The sequence below is a fragment of the Coenobita brevimanus genome, chromosome 12, assembly GCF_032717465.1.
Source record: "Coenobita brevimanus isolate Jiangsu-jjx chromosome 12, ASM3271746v2, whole genome shotgun sequence".
Classification (NCBI taxonomy): domain Eukaryota; kingdom Metazoa; phylum Arthropoda; class Malacostraca; order Decapoda; family Coenobitidae; genus Coenobita; species Coenobita brevimanus.
The window spans coordinates 526142-546394 of record NC_136965.1 but is presented as its reverse complement, the minus strand read 5'-3'; the positions used below and the strand labels follow the sequence as shown (position 1 = coordinate 546394).

The 20253-nt window shown below is 41.6% G+C and overlaps 1 protein-coding gene across 1 annotated transcript; it reads right to left on the bottom strand.

Moving 5' to 3' along the window:
• Positions 1–9826: 9826 nt before the first annotated feature.
• Positions 9827–19240, bottom strand: Polr3B (RNA polymerase III subunit RpIII128). The gene is made up of 7 exons (XM_080282840.1): positions 19149–19240; positions 17951–18105; positions 17590–17762; positions 17086–17216; positions 11882–14329; positions 11138–11367; positions 9827–10511 (listed from the first exon to the last, which is right to left on the bottom strand). The coding sequence occupies exons 1-7, from the start codon at positions 19233–19235 to the stop codon at positions 10292–10294; spliced, it is 3444 nt and encodes a 1147-aa protein (XP_080138966.1). The 5' UTR covers positions 19236–19240; the 3' UTR covers positions 9827–10291.
• Positions 19241–20253: the final 1013 nt, after the last annotated feature.

The following is a 20253-nucleotide window of genomic DNA, read 5'->3' as shown; positions in this document are numbered from 1 at the left end:
GTTCAGGGAGCTCTTGCCTCTTCTGACATTGAGAGGACTCTCCCTACATGCTAAGGGGTCTTTGTATGCAGCATGTGTTAGGAATGTAATGCTGTATGGTAGTGAGACCTGGGCAGTGAAGAAGGAGGATATTCACCGGCTCAGATGTACAGAAATGACAATGATTAGGTGATTGATGCTGCTACTGTGAGTGAGGCAATAGGCAGGATGAAGGTGTGGGGGGGCTGGGTTCACGATGGAAGAGTTGAGAGGTAGGATGGGACTGGAGTGTATTGGTGTTGTGATGAGGAGAGGTAGATTGAGATGGTTTGGACATGTGGAGAGGATGGGGGATGATAATTGGGTGAGGAAGGTGAGAAGTGTTAATATTGGGGATAGGGTTATGAGGGGTAGACCGAGAAAGACATGGGACGAGGCCATTAAGTGTGACCTCAGGGTTAAGGGACTGAACAGGGAGGCTGCAATGGATCGTGCAGCATGGAGAGCCGCCATTAGGTGACCAAGGCCGACGCATGCAAGTATGTTGGAGCCTTTAAAAACGAAACAAAATGATGACAGATCCGTAACCCCTTTCAGCCCAACTGGTGGCAAGTGTAGTCAGACTGGAGAGTTGATTTAACTACTAAGCAAGGAGACTCGTATCTAGGGCTCAACAAATTTCATACAACCATGAGTCAGTACTCAGTCTGTGGAAGTGGTCCCGTTCCATCAGATAATAACAAACTGGCCATATAAATTTCTCAGGAAGTGGTCTCAGGTGGCCTCCTACGCTGATGGAAATAAGTCTCCTTGAAGTCAGCACAGCAAGTATAAATATAATATATTCGCCTGTAAACAAAGATACCCATGGTTAAGTGTAGCCTCTTGTACATAGCTTGTCCAGATGTGTAGAAGATTTGTTGATATTTTTTCCTAATATTTACTGCAACCTTGCCACCTACACACTGAGAGAGATTTGGGTGAGGCATGTCTCTAGTATTCACTCCTCTGTATTATAGGATATATTTATGCAAGGTTCCTGTACATTTTTGCATGGATGATTAGTGGGAATGTGGGAGATTATAGATGCCCTTCATGGCAATTCTTTGGGGTGAAACAGACACCTGGTGGTGTAGCGAGTTAACGTTCCAACCGGAAGTGGCCCATGAGGGTTTGATTCTGAAGGATGGTTGGAATTTATTGCTCATGTCATGCCACTTCTAGGCAAGCAACTGGTCACTGAGTAGCCTAGCCCCAGGCCTCAATGATCCTGATGGGGCAGTACTGGATTGGAAGGAAAAACTTGAAGCTGGATTATCATGAGACCTGACATATTAAAAAAAAAAAAAAAAAAAAAAAAAAGCTTATACTCCAGATATAGGTCAGGGTACGCAATGAATTTAAATGTTAGTATGACCTCAGGGATAACAGAGTGAACAGAGAAGCAGCTAGAGATTGACCAACATGGAGAACCACCATTAAATAACCAAAGCCGATGCATGCAGGCACGTTGGAACATTTATAAACATAACAAAATGAGTGAAAGCCACATAAGAATGTAAAAATCTTGGATAAAAGCTGAGCAGACACAGCCATTTGAGATGATGGAAGGTACTACATTTTCTACGCACAGTGGGCTCGCACGGTGCGCAAGTGGATAGGGCGGTCCACAACCTCACACACTGTGATTTCACGTACTGTGAACACATATTCTTAGGGAAAAAATAACATCTGGGCAGGACCCCCTCAAACCTTGATATTTTTTTAACCACAGAGATGTAATAAGGGGAAAATTTTTATCACATATACTACAGATATAGCTAAAATAACAAAAGTATGGTTAGTCACCTTAAAAACAGTAGACGACAGGCCTATTGTGCTTAAATAGCAGGGGTTTCGAGGCATGGCAACACACTTTAAGTCACGAGTGCCCCCGCCGTATCGACTGCACCACGTGTGTTTAACGGTTGCCAATGTTGTATTATTCCAGGCTTTGGTGAAGAAATGCAGCAACAGTCATTATGGTAGGGGTTGTAGGTATGCCAGGTGGAGCAGGTGAGTCAGGTGGGGCTGTGGAGGTATAGGTGGAGGTGGCTGGTGGGGCAGTGGAGGTGGAGGGGATGGCGGCAGGCGAGTCAGAAAGGTGGTGGGGGGAGGATTCTCCGTCTTGTCGCTACTGCTTACATTTTCGGCAATTTCCTTCATCTCTTCTTGATTGTCTCTTTCATTCCTCATCTTGTTATGGACATATTTACAGTATAACAACTTGGCATTCATGAAATAACCGTTATTCAGGTGAATCCAAACGTTATTATGGAAGCTGGGTATCTACTCTAAATTAACGTTATTGCCGAAAATGTTATTGTCGAAGTCGTTACTGGCGAGATCTCACTGTAGACTCCTCTTGAGCACCTTCCCCACGACTGTGGGGGAGGGGGTCACATACTCTGGGAAAACAGCAGTTTTGAGCCACTCCTTGCCTTTGCCTCGTGTGTTGTGGGCTAAACACGCGCATTCAGATTTTATGGTTATGATTTTTGGTCATTCGTGTACTATGCGATTTGCGCACTGTGATTACACATACTGTGCGAGCCCACTGTATTTGAAAGGAAATGCATGCAGTGCTAAGAATGTATTTATAATGATGTAATTGTAATAGTATTCAGTTAATGGTGCCAGAAGGCAGCACAAATTATGCACTGTCTAAAACGGACTTTGTGTGGATCTGGGAATATATTGATGTGTGTGCTGTTAGCTTATCCCAAGGGCATGGCAACTGTTTTCTGTCATGTAAATAATGATTATCAGCCACAGATTGTTTGTATCATATTTTTTCAGGAGAAATGAACATAATAGCCAGTAATAGATTCTCCATAGAAAAATTAAAATACAGTAATATAAACGGTAAACCCTCGCTATAGCAGACCCCAGTAGAGCGGATATTGAATTTAATGGACCCCATGCAGCCTCATTAAATGGGGCAAAATGGGTCACAATACATAATTCCTACCTTTTGTGCTCCAGCCTGGCTTGAAATTGCCCTCTCGCCATCGTGATTGCCGAGTTATAATACCACTATAGTAATACTGTACTAGTCATGAAAAAGTGCTGTGACATGGATGTGAAGTAATTTGCAGAAGGGCAAAATTGTGGACCCAGTTAATTCAAAATGGGTATATCTTACATTTTTGGTACTAGAAAATGCCATTTTACTCATTTTCATATACATGCTTGAAATTCCACCTCAGGAGGACCTTCAGACATAACAGAGTATCGACTTTAACAAACCCGGCTTTCCTCCTATTAGTCCGTTATAGCGAGGGTCTGCTGTGCCATCATTGTGATAAATCAGGGGTGTTGTGGAGGAAAAACCGAACACAGACCATTACAAAATAAGTCTAGAAATTTTAAATGCAGTAGCACAAAAACACCTCTACAAGTCAGCCCTGTCTAAACACTAGTGCTTCCTGGCTCCCACATTCATGAGTCAGAATGGTTGCCAGATACTTCCCGCCAATTTTTTCGACTAAGGTAGTGAGGGAAATGCAAAATGAATTAACATTGCATTCTCATAGTAATATCAAAAGTGGGTCTGAAATAATTTTGCTGCTGGTTTATAGTGTTGGAGATGTTATCCTGGTCCATAAATAGGTTGCACACTGTGTGCTGCCCCTTCACCATAGGTTCCTGACATCACACTCCCAGCCTTGAGGGTGCTAACAACTCCTGGTGGTGAAAATATTGTCACATTCACAGAAATTGCCTTTGGACCTATTATGATGTTAAGTGGTCATATCCTGCACTAAATCTTGTCATAAACAGATTGCACACAGTGTGCTGCCCATTCATCATGGGTTCCTGACACCACAGTCCAAACTTTGAGGGTGCAAACAGCTACTGGTAGTGAAAATACCATTAAATCAACAAACTAATTACTCAGGTAACTGTTGGTGATGCCCAACAGAGTCATATTTTGCACTAAATCCTGTGGATGAATTGCATCTGCTGGGTCCCTGGCCATATTGGGATTACTGGAAGTGTACAAGCTGACTCACTGGCGCATTCTGCCATTCCCTCTGGATTAAGTCGAGAAAAACGTCAACTGGAGAGAGTACCGTCCTTGACTCTTAATGGCCACTGAAGCACCAATCCTAGGCTGAGACAGCACCACCTTGCAGTAAATTCTGGGGGTGGATCTGCTATGCTGTACATGGAACTGAAGGTGGCAGACAGGATGTTGGTGGTGGAAAGGGAAGTGGTAGAAGTGTTCATTGTGGAGGTTGTGGTGGAGGAACACCACTCACAGGCTAAGATGGCATCTCCTGACAGTAAATTGTGAATGCTGAATTCCATTTTATTCCTTCTGTGTTCTCTGTGGAATGGAAAGTGGCAGAAGGTGTGGTAGTGGTGGAAAGGGAAGTGGCACGTTCATTGTGTAAGTTGTGGTGTTAGATATGATATAGTTGAGGTTGTGGTGGCTGAAGTTATGTGGTTGTGGCAGTGTATGTTCTGGTGGGTTCAACAGATGGCGTAGATGTTTTTCTCCACCTCCGCTCCTTCAGTTCCCTCTTATTTTTGTCTGATGTTACTTCTATTTTTCAGTCACTACAAACCCATTTCCCGTTGTCAAGTTTTTCACGCTCTCTTGGTCATTTTTTTCCCTATCCTTACGTGGGAGAAAAGGTCTGGATGAGAGTGATGATAATGACACAGAATAGGACAGTTAAGCCTAAGAAGCAAAATATATTCCGTAGGGTGGCATGTACGGGAGCTTCCATACTGGATGAGAATTCATTATAACACCAAGAGATTGTGTTAACTGCTGTGTAAAGCGTATTAACTAAAATTTTCATGTCTATGCTTTTTGTCATTGGTTTGTGTATAATAATCAATATTTATTACTTCCATAATGTGTATAGTACTGTTAATACCTATCATTTTACACCTTCAGTTTATCTGTGATTTAGCTGGTAATAAAACATAATATTGTGGGACATATATTTGAATATTACCTCTCACATTTCCTTACCTGTTTAAGTATGAGGAATTATATGGCTGTATTCTGTCACTTTGGAGACTACAGTAATTTGTTGATCATCCATTGTAATTCTTGGCTATTTGGATAATAATTTTTTTTTTGGAGAATGCCATACTACCCCTCCACCAGCTCCTCTATGAGTGGCATAACCCCAACAAAAACCCTATATTGTAAAGTATAACTATCAGACAGAAAAAACAACCTCAAATAGTTTTCTTGATACACAGTACATTATTTTACAGTAACACACACAGCTACTGTATACTGGACTCAGCAGACTGTACTACAGTGGAGTTGACTAATATGGTCATTAGAGACTGGTACTTACCCGTGGATTATGAATTCTTTGGTTTACAAAGTCAAGAACCAATGGGAAAAAAGGATATTTAGTCTGGACCCTTTTGGAACCTCCCTACAGCACCCTACCTACACCTAACTAGCTGTACTCCCTGGCCAGGTGTGCAAACTTCTCTCCTTTCTCCACTCAATGAATATTGTCCAAACACTGCTGATAACTGAGAGGAGCCTTCTACTCAGACCCCAGCTGGGTCAAATGTCACCTTGGGGGGTTGGAGCCGTCCATAACAGAGCCCAGGGAGAGGTAACCTAGACAAAAAAAAAAAAAAGGCCAGGTAGCGCTCAGAACTCACGGGGGAACACACGTAGTTGGCGGTTGGTGGGACAGGAGGTAAACAAAACATGGCGGCTGTAGTGTGCACACTTGCCACACGGGATGGGCTGTGATTGGCCGCTGGGTCTAGGTTGTCTGTGATTGACTAGCAGCTGCGGAATACATCGTGGGTGCCTGGATATTATAAATCTCCTCAGAAATGAGCCACTTTGGAACCCAGGAACTGCGTTTTTCTATTTTTTTCCACGGAATATAAAAAAAATTAGTGGCTGGTTGGGCAAAGTACCATCGATTACAAATCCGTGGCTTACAGATACACGAAACAGGCAACTTGACTGTACAGTAAAAGATTTTGTTGATTATTCTCGTGCGGTTAGTGATGTGCTGTCGGTTAATGCTGTCAAATCGGGTACTGCTGTAACTCAGCTTGATTTTTCTTTGTCAGATAATTTTTTTTTTTTTTTCCAGGTAATGCGGCACTGGATAATTGGGGGATTACTGTGGTAAAATTCTTCTTTGAGAAAACAATTGTGATCTTTTAAAATCTTGAACTGAATGTGGAAGTTAAATGCAAATGTGGCCCAGTAGCTTAATGTCAGTGCTTTAGTGAATATTTACAATGCTGATTATCATACTGTAATGCTGGAACGGGATACTTTAGGTGGTGGCATCAATATAACCACAGCTGCCAGGTTACACAAATGCCCCTTGGCTCGCTCTCTCTCCCACAAAAGGAAGATGGTGAATTGTAGAAGGGCAACAACAACAGAAAAATCACTGCACTCACAACTAATTGTTGCTTCTCAGAGGTCACATCTTCAGACAAAAGGTGTTATGAACTAGTCAGTCTGTGATGACTCTTTGCTGCTGGTGTCTCCAGTTTGTCAGCTGAGGTTATAATATTGCAGTTATGGACAAAAGTTGGCCTACTATTCCACTGGATCTATTTCACACTTAGGGATGTCCATCACTTCTTCCCTGATGCATCATATCATGGACAACCATCTATGGCTACAGACCCCTACCAACTCCCTCTGAACTTTAGTATGGTAGTAACCATCTGAGGAAAGTGACAGGTAAAAGAGGTGACATATTAGGGTGGAGACACACACAACAAGCCTTTCTCGACTGAGGAATATTAGCCAGCAGAGAAAAGTACAAGTAGAAGAGGTGAAATATTAAGCAAATTTTTGTCCCTACATGTACTGTTTCTTGAAACGTGTATATTTCAGTGCTAACTTCAAACTGATAAGTCTCAGTGTACCATACAAACATGGTTGTGATCTTTGGAATGTTTTTTGCAACTCATTCATATATACTGTATAGCATTTTCCTGGTATCTGGTTGCTAAACTATGTATGCAATATAAGATATAATATGCGGTGATACTAATCCCAATTTAAAGTTTATTGCATTAAAAAAAAGCTATCCAACAGTGATATATACTTTGCTTGTGAATATGTATCAACTTCAATGACCAGTGTTGGTGAATAATGTGTGAAAATGTGAATGTAAACCACTTTAAATAATTATATGCCTGCTTTCCATTTAGTGGTACACCAATGGGGGGATATTTTATGCCAAGAATCATTACTCAGATTACTATGGCACACAACACTGGAGGGATGCCTTCATGTAGTGGCATTGATATAATTGAGCTGCTTTCCTGCCTGGTTATACAAACATCACTAACCCCCCGAAAGATAATGGTGGATTTCAAGAGGAAGGCATTTTCCGTCTCTTGTCCATTTGGTTTCCAGTTCAGTCTGGGGTTACAGCTGCTACTGCTGCTGTGGTATGCAGATATTCCAATGTAGTGCAATGTTAACTTATTTTGAACATTCTGGAAGCCCATACTGTATTGACGGAGTGAACGTGTGTGTGAGTGTGTGGGTGTGTGTGCGTATTTCACATAAGCTGTGATTACTTTATTCTGATCTTCAGTATGAGGCCATTGTAACAAATGGCCTCATACTAAGTTGGTGCTGGTGTGGGATACCTTGTTAGGATGGCACCGATATAACTGGGAAGCTTCACTGCCCAGTTGTATAAATGTCCCACGGTTCCCTCTCTGTCACTGGAGAGGATAGTGAACTATGAAAGTAGGGTAACTTTGGCCTGCAGTCCACCAGGTTCACGTTCAGATAAGCCTGGGGCTGCAACTACGACTACTACTGCTACTACTGAATGTTTCTCGGCTGAGTAAATAATCTGGTAGCAGCAGCAGTAAACTAAAAAGGATACCACCCAGACTAAAAAGGTTAAGTGACTCCCATCCTGTGATAATCATCAGTCCACCCAGATAACCCTTATGTTGTGAAATACCAACTTTGCATTTTATTTTGGTTATGTTAATCAAGTTTCTATCCATGTATATTGCCAGATGCCTTTATCCCACTGCCCTGTCCTCTGCCATTTGACAGCCCTCCCTCCAGCTCATCTCTCTCTTACATATCTCTCCACTCCATCCCTCCCTTGGTCTCCCCTTCCACCATACTCACTTACATACAGCAGAGTCAAAACAGCGAGAACCGAGGAATGACATCATTATTGTTAGCCTTGTCAACATGAGTGCCTTTTTTTTTCCCCCCCTCCACTTTACTATTGCTACTTCCTGGCCATGTTATTAAACTTCAGAGAAACTTTTCAAACTGGAGTGGTTAGATGTGGCCTTGATCAACCCCTTCATTACTACAGGACCTTCTTTTGACTGATATAACTAAGTGGCACTGTTTCATGGTTATATAAATGTTTTGAACTCCCTCCCTGTCCTTTGAAAGGCTGTTGATGGTCTGCAGGGGAAGGTCAGTTTTAGCCTGCAATCTACAGAATTCATGTCCAAATAATCCCATGGAACAACAGCGTCAATAATAATAATAATAATAATAATAATAATAATAATAACAACACAGATGTCCTGGGCTGACTTGGGAAAACAATGTAATATCTCAGGATGGATGTGCAATATTTCCACTCATTAAGTATACATGACATCGTATGAATCTTATTAATTTATCTGCCACAAAGCTTTGGTCTTTACCTGATGGAACTGGACTAATCTCACAACTTAAACATTATACTGCACTCTTAATTGCATGCCATTTGTGCTGCCTTAGTTATGAGATAGGAATGAGTCTCCTTGGTTACTAGTGAAAATGATCCTTTAGTCTGACTACATCTGCTGTTACTGAGCTGAAAGGGATTAGGGATCTTTGGCTACAGTCCACCATTTTCCTTTTGGGGGATCGGGAGGAGATTGATGGATGTTTGAGTAACCAGGCAGCTGCACGGCCAGGTTATATCAGTGTCACTACGTGAAGGCAACATCTCCGGCACCGTCGGGTTAAAATAAACGCACTGTACAACCTTGTTTGAATCTGTATAAAATGTATTACTTGTACTTGGGATGTCCCGAGCGTTTACGGTGTGTCTGGGATTTTTTTTTTTTTCTTTTTACGAACCTTGGGAGATTATTTGAGGGCTAACTTTGGTTTTTAAAAATTCTTTATTAACATGACTCAATTCTCAACCATTTTGTAGCTACAGTTGCTGATGAACTTATGGGGGAAAATCCCTGTATTTATCCCATCAAGTCACCAGCACGTGTTGCTGTGTGATGGCTAAGAATTGGGTGATTGAAGATATACGATTTTTTCCTCATTATCAGCCCTTCAACGACCCCAAAAATATCTTTCAAAATACAAATCTTACGACACACTGTATATCCCTATTAATCATACTCGTGTGGCCATTTGACAATATTTATTACTGTGAATAGTTCTGTATGTAATGCTTCCTCTTTGTTATGTTTAAAAAAAAATTGTTATGGAGTATGTAGAGTTTTACACATTTTTTTTGTATAAGTTGTTGTATTGTATAAAAGTTGTATGTAATTTAAAATAATGTTACGGTGAAGACTTGATGATTGTAATTATAATGAGTTTTCAAAAGGACCTTTGTTTTTCTTACCTTTATTTATGCTGTACGTGTCAAGTGGGGTTGGTGGAGGATTAGTGCCCCTCCCTGTAAAACAATTAACTCAAAGCCCTTGGCCACCCCGTTTGGGATACATGGCGTCTGGCAATGAATGAATGAATTTATGCCGTCCTGAATAAACTAAAAACAGACAGACATAATCACACACTATTATATGTTATGATGTCTTTCACTTTTCTTATGATAAACTCGATGCTGCAAATCTCACTGGTGTTTTTATATTTATTTCCTTATTTGTATGCTGTATTTACTAATTTTCTGCAAAACCATGTGAATAGTGTATATTAGGCTTTGATATACTCATCTGTTGTTTATTTCCTTTAAACACAGAAACAACTTGTGGAAATAACATAGAAATGAACATAAGGAAGATGTGGAAATGAACTGGTTAGGAGGAGGAGCTACACTTCAAGCCAATCAATGTCTGTAGAAATGCACAATCTCACCAGCCATCCAAGATTTGTGGAAGGTCAATGTGAAATTTACCCATAAAATATATACTGTGCCAAAGAATCATTTTATCTGCAGGAACTCAATTACCAAAGAGAAGGAAATAATAGTTGTGAATCTAGACAAGTTTGCTGCTGTGGAGTATAGTAAATCTTCCTAAGTCTGGTGAAATATGAACCCCAATGAAAAGGAATCTATTAACTGCAGTAATTCTCAAGCCTCAGTCTGGGCACGATATTCATAGACTGGAGTTCCTGGAAGAGCAGTTTACAGGCATAGGGGATGCGGATGGACGAGACATTGGCAGAGGATCGACAGTAGTGACACCAGCCTGAGTATCCAAGCAGTCCACAGGAGTTGCATACGTCTACGTCAAATGCATCCGATGAGATCATGAGTCGCTCCAGTAGTAACATGCTGCAAAAATAAAAAAGAAAAACAAGTACGTATGGTTGTTATAACATTTGTATTCTAATTTGGTCTAAAACTGGAATCTCTCCAGCCTGAATGCTCACTTGTAACAACGTTTCGTTTCATTTTGTTTCGTTTTTGAAGGCTCCAACATGCTTGCGTGCACTGGCCCTGGTCACCTAATGGCAGCTCTCCATGCTGCTCGATCTATGGCAGCCTTCCTGTTCAGTCCCTTAACCCTGAGGTCATGATAAACAACAGGGGACTCAAAACTGACCCCTGATCCACACCAACATTTACTAGAATATGCTCTCATGAAAAGTGCTATGGAATGTATGCAGAGCCGTATCATTTTCTTTCTAAGCCAATGAGTTATGTGACGTAAGCTGCAAAAGGGTGAAAACCTGGACCTAAGTTAAGGCAAAAAGTGCTTAAGTGTTTTGTGGTTCACATCATCATCACCACTACCACCATACTCGTCATTTTTGGTTTCACGTGTTTTCCATGTAGAATGTGTCATATGGGGTTATCTGATAGCACTCCACTACCTTGCTCTGTTCTATGCCTGCCCTACAGTAAAACCTCACAGCACTCCTCTACCTTACTCTAAACCTCTAGAATCCCATATTTACCTGGCACCATGTCCTATAAGACAGTCACGTTCCATCTCTCCAAGCCTCAGCCCACCATCCCTTGCCCGACCCTCTGTGGGCTGGCGGGTGAGGACAGCTCTGGGACCCCTGGATCGAGCATGCATTTTGTCCATCACCATGTGCTTCAGTTTCTGGTAGTACACAGGGCCGAAGAAGATGTACCCAGTCAGTGCTTCCCCTGTGGTGCCGCTGTACAGGATGTCTTTACCCTGGGACAAAATGGGTAATTAAGATATACAGTAAATGATGAAAATTGTAAAACTATACCCTTCTCCCTCTAAACTGGTCCAAAATTGCCATCTCTCTACCTTGAAGACTGAGTTGTCATGACAGATTGACACTAGAATGTGACACTAGTCATGAAGTGCTATAGAAAGAATGTGTAGCTATAGCACTTTTCCAGCCACTCAGCTAGGCTATGTGAAACAGCCTACAAAAAGTACAAAAATTTGGGTCAAGTTAAGGCGAAAAGAGTACAGCATCGAGTCATAATTACTGAGCATGATTTTAACTGGTGCTTGAGTGGGATGCCTTCATATGGTGCTACCAATACAGCTGGGTGGCAGAGCTGTTTGGTTATACTGTACAAATATCCCTCAACTCCCTCACTATACCCCCCAAAGAAGGCTGGTGGACTGTGAGAGGGACAGCTCCAGCCTGTGGTCCACAAGGTTCATATCCGATTACGACAAAGGCCACAACAAAAAACATAAAGACTCTAACCTGGTAGTTATATCCATGTTTGACCAAGTCCTCCATGATTTCCTTGACTGTTGTACCTCCAAATGCCGTGCCATAATTGAATTTGCCCTCCAGTGCTGCCGCCTTACTTCCCAGCAACTCCATCAACTTCCCCACTGTCATACGAGAGGGAAAGCCATGGGGATTCATGATCATATCCGGGTAGACTCCCCTGTCTGAGAATGGCAGGTCCTCTTGCTGTACGATCAGGCCCGTGACTCCCTTCTGTCCGTGACGTGAGGAGAATTTGTCCCCGATTTCTGGCCGACGGGTCTGCCTTAGGAGGATTTTAATCAAGTTAAATTCATCTGGATCCGAGGACAACATGACCTTTTCAACATAGACCGAGCCTGGGCCTTTGTGTACGACCGGTGTGTCTCTGAATTCAACCTGCCTTGGCCCTGTCTCCTTATCAGTGTATGAAAGCTGGGTCACAGTTGGCATCTGCTTGTTGATTAGCACCTGGCGAGGTTGTACAGGGGTTCCTACGGCTGCCAGACCATCGGAATCCAGAGTCTCGTGTTTCCAGATCACTTTTTGCTGTCCACCCTCTAGGACCTGCATCAGTGGGCCCTGGACACGATCAGAAGTCTGGTTGGCATAGCGTTTAACCGAACACTTGGCGTTTCGGTACACCAGACACCTTCCGTATCCTCGATCAAGTGATGCTTTGTTGATTATAATTGCATCTTCAATATCATAACCTGAATAGCTCATAACTGCAACCATGGCATTGTGTCCGGCCGGAAGGTGCTCGAAGTTGATTAGCTCGATAGTCCTGGTCTTTACTAGGGGCTTGTGAGGATACACCAGGTTATAAAGCAAGGTGTCAATTCTGTTCCTCTGGTTATATCCAATTGTTCCCATTGCCTGCTTACCCATGGCACACTGATATGTATTCCTGGGACTCTGATTGTGATGTGGGTAGGGAATGAGGCCAGCACAAACACCCAATATTGTGAACGGCTCAATTTCCATGTGTGTTGTTTTGTCCTCAATCTCGTGCTCGTACATGGCAATACTTGAATCGTTTTCCTCATTCACATCCAGGTATTCAACAAGACCCTCATGCAGGAAGTCATCAAATGTCATTAATCCTCGGGTAAGTCTCTTTATGTGTTCCTCAGTTACAACGGGCCGGCAGTTATCAACAATGATGTAGGGTCGGCAAAGGCGTCCACTGTCCGAGCTGATGTAAACACAGCGATGTTTGTAGTGGGTATAGATGGACACGAAGCCACTGATAATCGTGCTGCGTCTCATAGCACGGAACACCTTCACTACCCTCCTGTGGTCACGAGTCACTCCTATGATGTTGCCATTCAGGAAGACCAGGAAGACATCTCTATTGGAAAGCTCCTCCCCTGAAAGCAAGTTTATGTCCTCTACTCCACAGTTAAAAGCCAGTTCAATGATGGGTTCTGGGTCCACCTCAGTTGTGATGTGGGTCATGAGGGCTAGATTCTTCACTAAGCCACAAGATTCTCCTTCTGGGGTGTCTGAGGGGCAAACCATACCCCACTGTGATGGCTGCAGAGATCTTGGCCCGCTTACTTTCCTCGTCTTCTCGAACTGGGAGTTGACCCTGGTCATCATTCCCAAGGCGGAAATATAGGACAACCTGGCCAGCACCTGTGTTACACCTTGCCTTTCCATCTTGAATCTCTTTATTGTCCAGTTTCCAGTTGATATGGCAACCTCTAAGCCATTTGTTATTGCATCCTGGCTGGACTGCATGTACTGCACTGCATCAAACTGTGACACCTTTCCCTTCTTGCCCAGAATTATGTCCGCTTTCTTCTTTAAATCAGAGTTGAACTTCTTGAACAAGTCCTCAAACAAGAGAGATATAAGTGAGCCAGCCAGCTCTAGTCTCTTGTTACCATAGTAGTCTCTGTCATCCACAGTTCGAGTGTCTCCCAGAGCCTCAATGACTCTCCTCACCATCAGAGCCAGGTAAATAGACTTCATCTTGAAATTAAACTTCTCAACAGGGACATGAGCAAGGATGGTTGTGGCTAAGAGGTCCCTTGCTTCATCTACAGGAGTCTTCTTTGGTCCTCGATCAAAGAACCTTTTCTGTCGAACTTTATTCCCAATATACTTGAGTGCCTGGGTCTGGGTGTACACATTGAGCCTAGCACACTCTTCTAGCGAGGCTGCAAACGAGGTCATAATCCGATCCTCCGTGCCGATCATCTGTACGATCTCCTGGTCACTGGCAACCCCCATGGCCTTAAACACAATGCCCACGGGTACGTCATCAGTCAGGGTGTTGTGTTTGAGGTAGTATTTCCCGTTCTTCATGGTGACGTTGGTGCGGGATTTCTTTTCATGGGTGGAGGAGGTAACCTGACATGTGAGTCCACCCTTCTTGTCTTCCTCTACAATCATGCGGTTCTTTGACAACTGCTCTTGGATGAGGATAACCTAAGGATAAAATAAGCAGAGCATTGGTATGAGTTTTCAAGAAGAGGGTATCTATTTATCTATCTATCTATCATCCAGTCCTTTATTGCTCCATAAGAAGTGTGGGGGTCCATGGCTGGGATGAGGGTGATGCAGTCTTGTAGTAGATGGGTAGCAATTATCAACCCTGAGAGGTACTACCGTACTACCATGAGTAAAATGTGACCAATACCTTGGTTTCCAGGCACACAATCATCACTCTCAGGCAGGGAACTCAGCCACAAGTATAATGTGCAGTTAAAGTCCAAGCTGAAACTCTCAGTGTTACAAATCTTATTTCATTGCAGATATTTAAAAATATGTTTCCATCAAATGCTGTGAAGTACTTAGCTGGTTTTGGCACTTGGTTTAACTTCCAGTCCACAGAAAACATCAGTATGGGAATTTATTATGAGGCATGGCAATGTTTTTATGTACCGGTATGTGTACATTGGATACAGGCTATATATAACTATTTTTATGTGTATATTCCTTCCTTCCTCTTCTGTCTTTCTTTCCTTCATTCTTTCCTCATCCTTTTGCCTATGGGTGATTTTACACTCCATGTTTTTCCTTCCTTCATTCTTTCCACATCCTTCTGCCTATGTCTGCCTATGAGTGACTACAATGAGTGACAAGCCAAATGGTTTCCTGTACACCAGGAAACCATTTACTACGTTGGGTGGTAACCATGTAACAAAATTATGGAGCCTGGTGGTTTAGTGGGTAATTAAGGCATTCCAATCGGATTGAGCCGGTGAAGGTTTATATCCAAGGAGTGGTTGGGGTTTACTGCTCATGTAATGCCACTCAGGGATGACTGAGGCTGGTCACACTCATCTTAAATGTCAGAACCAACTTGCCTAGCCCTGGTCTTCTACGCTCCTCATGGGGCTCGTAAGATTGGATGATGGATGGATCGACGTGTAAGATGTATGTATACCAATCTTTATGTATGTATTGATGTAGGAATAATTAGTTTTATGTTTGTATTGGATGTATATACAATTATTTTCATGTATGTGTAAGATGTACTGTATACCTATTTATGTTTTATACATATCTATCCATCACCCCAGCTATAATGCCCACCATATACTGTACAACGCTGGGTTGTAACCATATAACCAACCCATACGTGCTCCCTACGTGTCAACAAGCGGGTTGGTCAAGGGTTAGTGCCCCTCCCCGTAAAACCAATACCTCAAAGTCAAATGGCCACCCATTACGGGATTAAGACGTCTGGCAATAGATAGATAGATAAAAGTTGTAGGTGCAATGCATATTTATATCTATCTATCCATATAAAAGAGTGGATACAGCATCATCATCACCCATATTTAGAAAAAGAAATATATAGGAATTTTGGACTATTTATGGCTGTAATTAACTGAAATAATAAACCATATGAATCAGTACACCTCAGGTTCTGTTCTGTGAAGCATGGGAGAATGAGAGATTATGTTTCAATTGGTTCTCCCTCTATGAAGTTTTTATGTCTTTTCCTGACTCTACCTCACCTCATCCTGGGATGGGAAAAAGAGGCTGGGATGATAATGAAGATAATGATTCAGTGCTTCATTTAACTACCAGAATACAAAGTGAAACTTCAAACCACTGCTAGAAACAGAAGAGCCAGTCAGTGCAATCCCAGCATTCCAGTCTGCTTGTGCTGTGGTCTCTTGACCTTCTTTCCTAAAATGGTATGTACTGTATAATAATCTGACAAATATCTAACTCATCTTTTTATAAATCTAGCTAAATCTGTCATTAGTTTATTTAAATACTACAGGGTGATACTTCAAACATTACCACAAGGAAAGGCAGACAGAGAGAACTAGAGTGTCAGAGGGTTATCAAGTATCAACAGTGTTGCACGCTTTTGTTCTGGACCTGTTCTTTCAAAAAACAGTAAATATCCTACCTAATTTCTAACGTATTTTTAAACATAACTAACTCTGTCATTAGTAAATTTGAATACTAGGGAGTAAAAATTAAAAACTGCTGACAGAGAAAGAAAACAGAAGATAGTCATCAGTGTGTCTTATTTGTGTTACATTCACATACCCTCCAAAAACGTCATGTATTTCTAACAATACCATGATTCTAACTTTTCAGACATAACTAAATTAGTAATCAGTTTATTTAAATACAAGAGTGCACTATCAAACAATAACTGTCAAGTGTTGCTGCTTTCTGCTGTGGTCTGCTCACCTCTCTTTTGAAAATGTTAAGTACAATATTCAAGTTCATACAAACTAAAGTCTTTGTTTTCACCTGACAGAACTGGGACACTCCCCTCACAACTTGAATATAATTTACAGTTGCATGAAATTTTATGGGCCTTAGATACGAGATAGGAACGAGTCTCCTTGCTTAGTTGTCAAATCAACCCTCCAGTCTGACTACACCTGGTCACCACCTGAGCTGAAAGGGGTTAGTGATCTTTGTCAGGTTAGAACAATTGCAGTGCAGTAATCTAATAATTTAGATAAATACCAAAATACATATATACAATCTCCCTCCCTTTTGTTTTGGACATACGGTATCTAACTCTCTCACTATTATATATTCCACTGCTCTAGTCTCTTATGTCTACTGTAGTTTTCTATACTCTGTGCTTTGTGTTATGTACTAACCAAAGAGTGTCCAACTGAATGACCTGCACTCTTATTCACTCACTATTATTCTGGCTCCAACAACAATAAACATACAGTCCCAGAGTTTTCTGCACACACCTTCTCCTGTCCTTTGATGATAAAATAACCACCTGGGTCATGCGGACACTCATTGTACTTGGCCAGCTCAGCATGGGAACGACACTCAGACAGGACACAGTTGGACGATCGTAGCATTATTGGCATCCTCCCTGTGAAAAATTTATAGTCAGGCTTGTACAGTATATTTTAAAAGACTTTGCTGTCTTATTTTTTACTATTATCTTTTTATGCAAGGAAGAAGGAACCATCTGCCAGAAGCCTGCAAGATTTTTCCTTCAAAGAAAAAAAATAAAAACAAGATAATAAAGAGCCAACTTCAAGATCCATTCATTTTGAGATACCTGATAGACTGCATTTAAAAGACTGGAGGTCATAGGCTGTAGGAAATTCTGACACAGGAAAACAGTTTCAGAGTTGATCTGCTGCATACATGAAGGACTATGAGTAATAGTTAACTCTTGGCACAGAACAACATAGTCCATGTTAAAGTAAAACTACTGTACTATATAATCTGTTACTCACCAATTGGTATATCTCTTCTGAAAATCCTGTGGTCTCCTCTCATGTACTCTACATCAACCATGACCGGGGCAGAGTATGTGATGTCCCTTAAGCGGCATTCATGTGGTGCTGTGTCATTTGAGATGTTCATGCCCTCTTCAATGTTTGGCTTCCCCACACGGACATCCATATACCTGCCACAGGGCACGCTTGTTACAAAGGGTATACCGACAAATATGCAACAAACTTTAGCTTTTCTCGGACTTATTTTAGGTAAGAAATGCTATTTACACATGCATTCAGTTTTTAACCAATACAGATCTGCAACGTTCTCATCACACAACCTATATATTTAAAGGCACTCACCTTCTCCAGCACTTACTTGACATAAAACAATGGATCAACATCACTAGTGACTTTGCTGTTGGCCCTGACGATGTTTTTGATGTCTGCATTGATGAAATAATTGAAGGAGTCGATGTGCTGCTTCACCAGACCCTTCACACGCAGAAATGCTGGCACTAACTTCCATTTTTCCTGAGAAAGAGGAGGAATGCTACATCAAGAAGGTGGCTAGATACAAGCAGCTATGGTAAAGGAAAGTGTGCATAAGTAAGCATGGGGGTTCGATGAGATTAAATTAGGTTAGGTTTGGTGAAGTGGTAAGGTTAGCTTTTTAAATTAGGTTTAGTTAGATTAGGCTGTTAGGTTAAGTTAGGTGAACTGAAGTTAAATTAGGTTCAGTTAGATTACGTTACGCTGGGTTATTATGGATTGAAACGACTACTGACTTATTGATCTTGGATTGAAATAGCCTGTCAGTCCCAGCCCTTTGGTGTGGTCTATGTGTAAAGCTGACAAGGCTGTATTATTAATATCTTAAAAATTAAGCATTTCAGCAACCTTCAAAAATAACCTGATATTACATTTACAGTTTATTGAGAAGGCTCTTGTACAGTTTCACCCAGCTTGGTTATACTGGCAGCACCACATGAAGGCATCCCTCTACCAAATATGTACAAAACATCACACGGAGCTGATGGAGGGTTTTTAATTTTGCTGTTGAAAATTCTGTAAGACCTGGAAATTCTGAAACAATAATAAGTGCATGTACTTATATTCCCAATTATTCTGCTCTTGAAACTAAAACATGGTAATCCTGAAACACTGTAGGCTACATCGTGTACATATACCTGTATTAATAATGATTTTGTTGCTCAAAAATCTTAGGATGGGGTAACCCTGTTAATAATTGTAAAATAAATGCATAACCGTATTCCAAATAAGAGTTTGTTGTCAAAAAATCTAAGATGTGGTAATGCCACAATGGTAAAATAACTACACGTACGGTAAAGTTCTTGTAGTCCCAACAGTTCTGCTGCTGAATGTTTGTGAAAATAAATTCAATGCATGCACTTATATTATCGTCGATACTGATATTGAAAAATTCTAAGCCGCAGCAATGCTCGAATGAGCAGTAAAATTAACCTATTGGAGAACAAACGAATGCATTCACTTGACCGTGGGTTACGGTCAAATGCCAACAGCAGCTTGCCATCATTCACACCACAAGAATATACCTCAATTGTCTTCACTGGTTCACTCATAACATTGGGATCCAAATCTGCCCACTCCGGAACAAGATTGGCACGAACAGTTTCGCCCATGTTAAAAAAAACTAGAGATAAGACGCGTTCCGACGCCGCTCATCCCCTAACGAAGATTCTTCTTCTTCCCTGCCGAGTTCAGTCGTCGTTCCCTGTTTCTAGCTGCCCTTTAAATCGGCATTTAATATCTGCTTAGTTTTTGTTTACACTGTATTTTCTTTTTATTTTTCTGAGTTCTCTGTGGGTCGTATTCTAAGTGGCTTTGGAAATGACGTAACAATACCTAATAACCGAAGCACGATGGAAAAAAAAGAAAAAGAAAAGAAAATAGGCAGTTAGTTGTGGAAAATTCACCCAGGTGGCAGGCCAGTACTCAGTATATCCAATGTTCCACTTTCGTCGCTAGGTCTGGAGATTTGTTAAAGTCCATTTAGCGTTAAGTTTTAAGGTTTGATGCTGGAAATCTAGATATATTCTGTAGAATTTAGTATTTATCTCTGTTTCAGATATTATAGTCATTTTCATGCAACTTTCTCAATATCTTTAGTATTTAGCCATCCATCCATCCATCATCCAATCCTACATTGCCCCATGAGGAGCGTAGGAGCCCGGGGCTAGGCAGTTGGTCCCGACATTTAAGATGAGTGACCAGCCTCACTCATCCCTGAGTGGCATTACATGAGCAATCAACCCCAACCACCCTTGGATATATTGTAAACCTTCACCTGCTCAATCCGATTGGCCCAGGCGCCAAAATCTGGTTATATGGTTACCATCCAGCGTAGTAAACGCTTTCCTGGTGTACAGGAAACCATTTGGCTTGTCACTCAGAGTAGAGTCACCCACAGGCTGAAGGAAGAGGAAAGAATGAAGGAAAGAAAGACAGAAGAGGGAGTGTAAAGTCACCCGTAGGGAGAAGGAAAAGGAAAGAATGAAGGAAAAACAGAAGAGAATGGAAGGAAAGAAGGATGGAGAGGAAAGGGTAGACACCCGAGAGCAGCACTACATCGAGTGAGTGGATGGTGAGCGCCCCCACCTACCACAATTTAGTATTTAGCGATAATGTTTTTTGAGAGCA

Bases quoted from the DNA above. Each gene is read 5' to 3' on its own strand.
- Polr3B (XM_080282840.1), bottom strand. From the start codon at position 19,235: ATGGGCGAAACTGTTCGTGCCAATCTTGTTCCGGAGTGGGCAGATTTG. The intron at 18,106-19,148 runs GTATATTCTTGT...CCTCTTTCTCAG, and splicing joins AACCAGTGAAGACAATTGAG to GAAAAATGGAAGTTAGTGCC. The intron at 11,368-11,881 runs GTTAGAGTCTTT...ATTTTGTCCCAG, and splicing joins AACATGGATATAACTACCAG to GGTAAAGACATCCTGTACAG.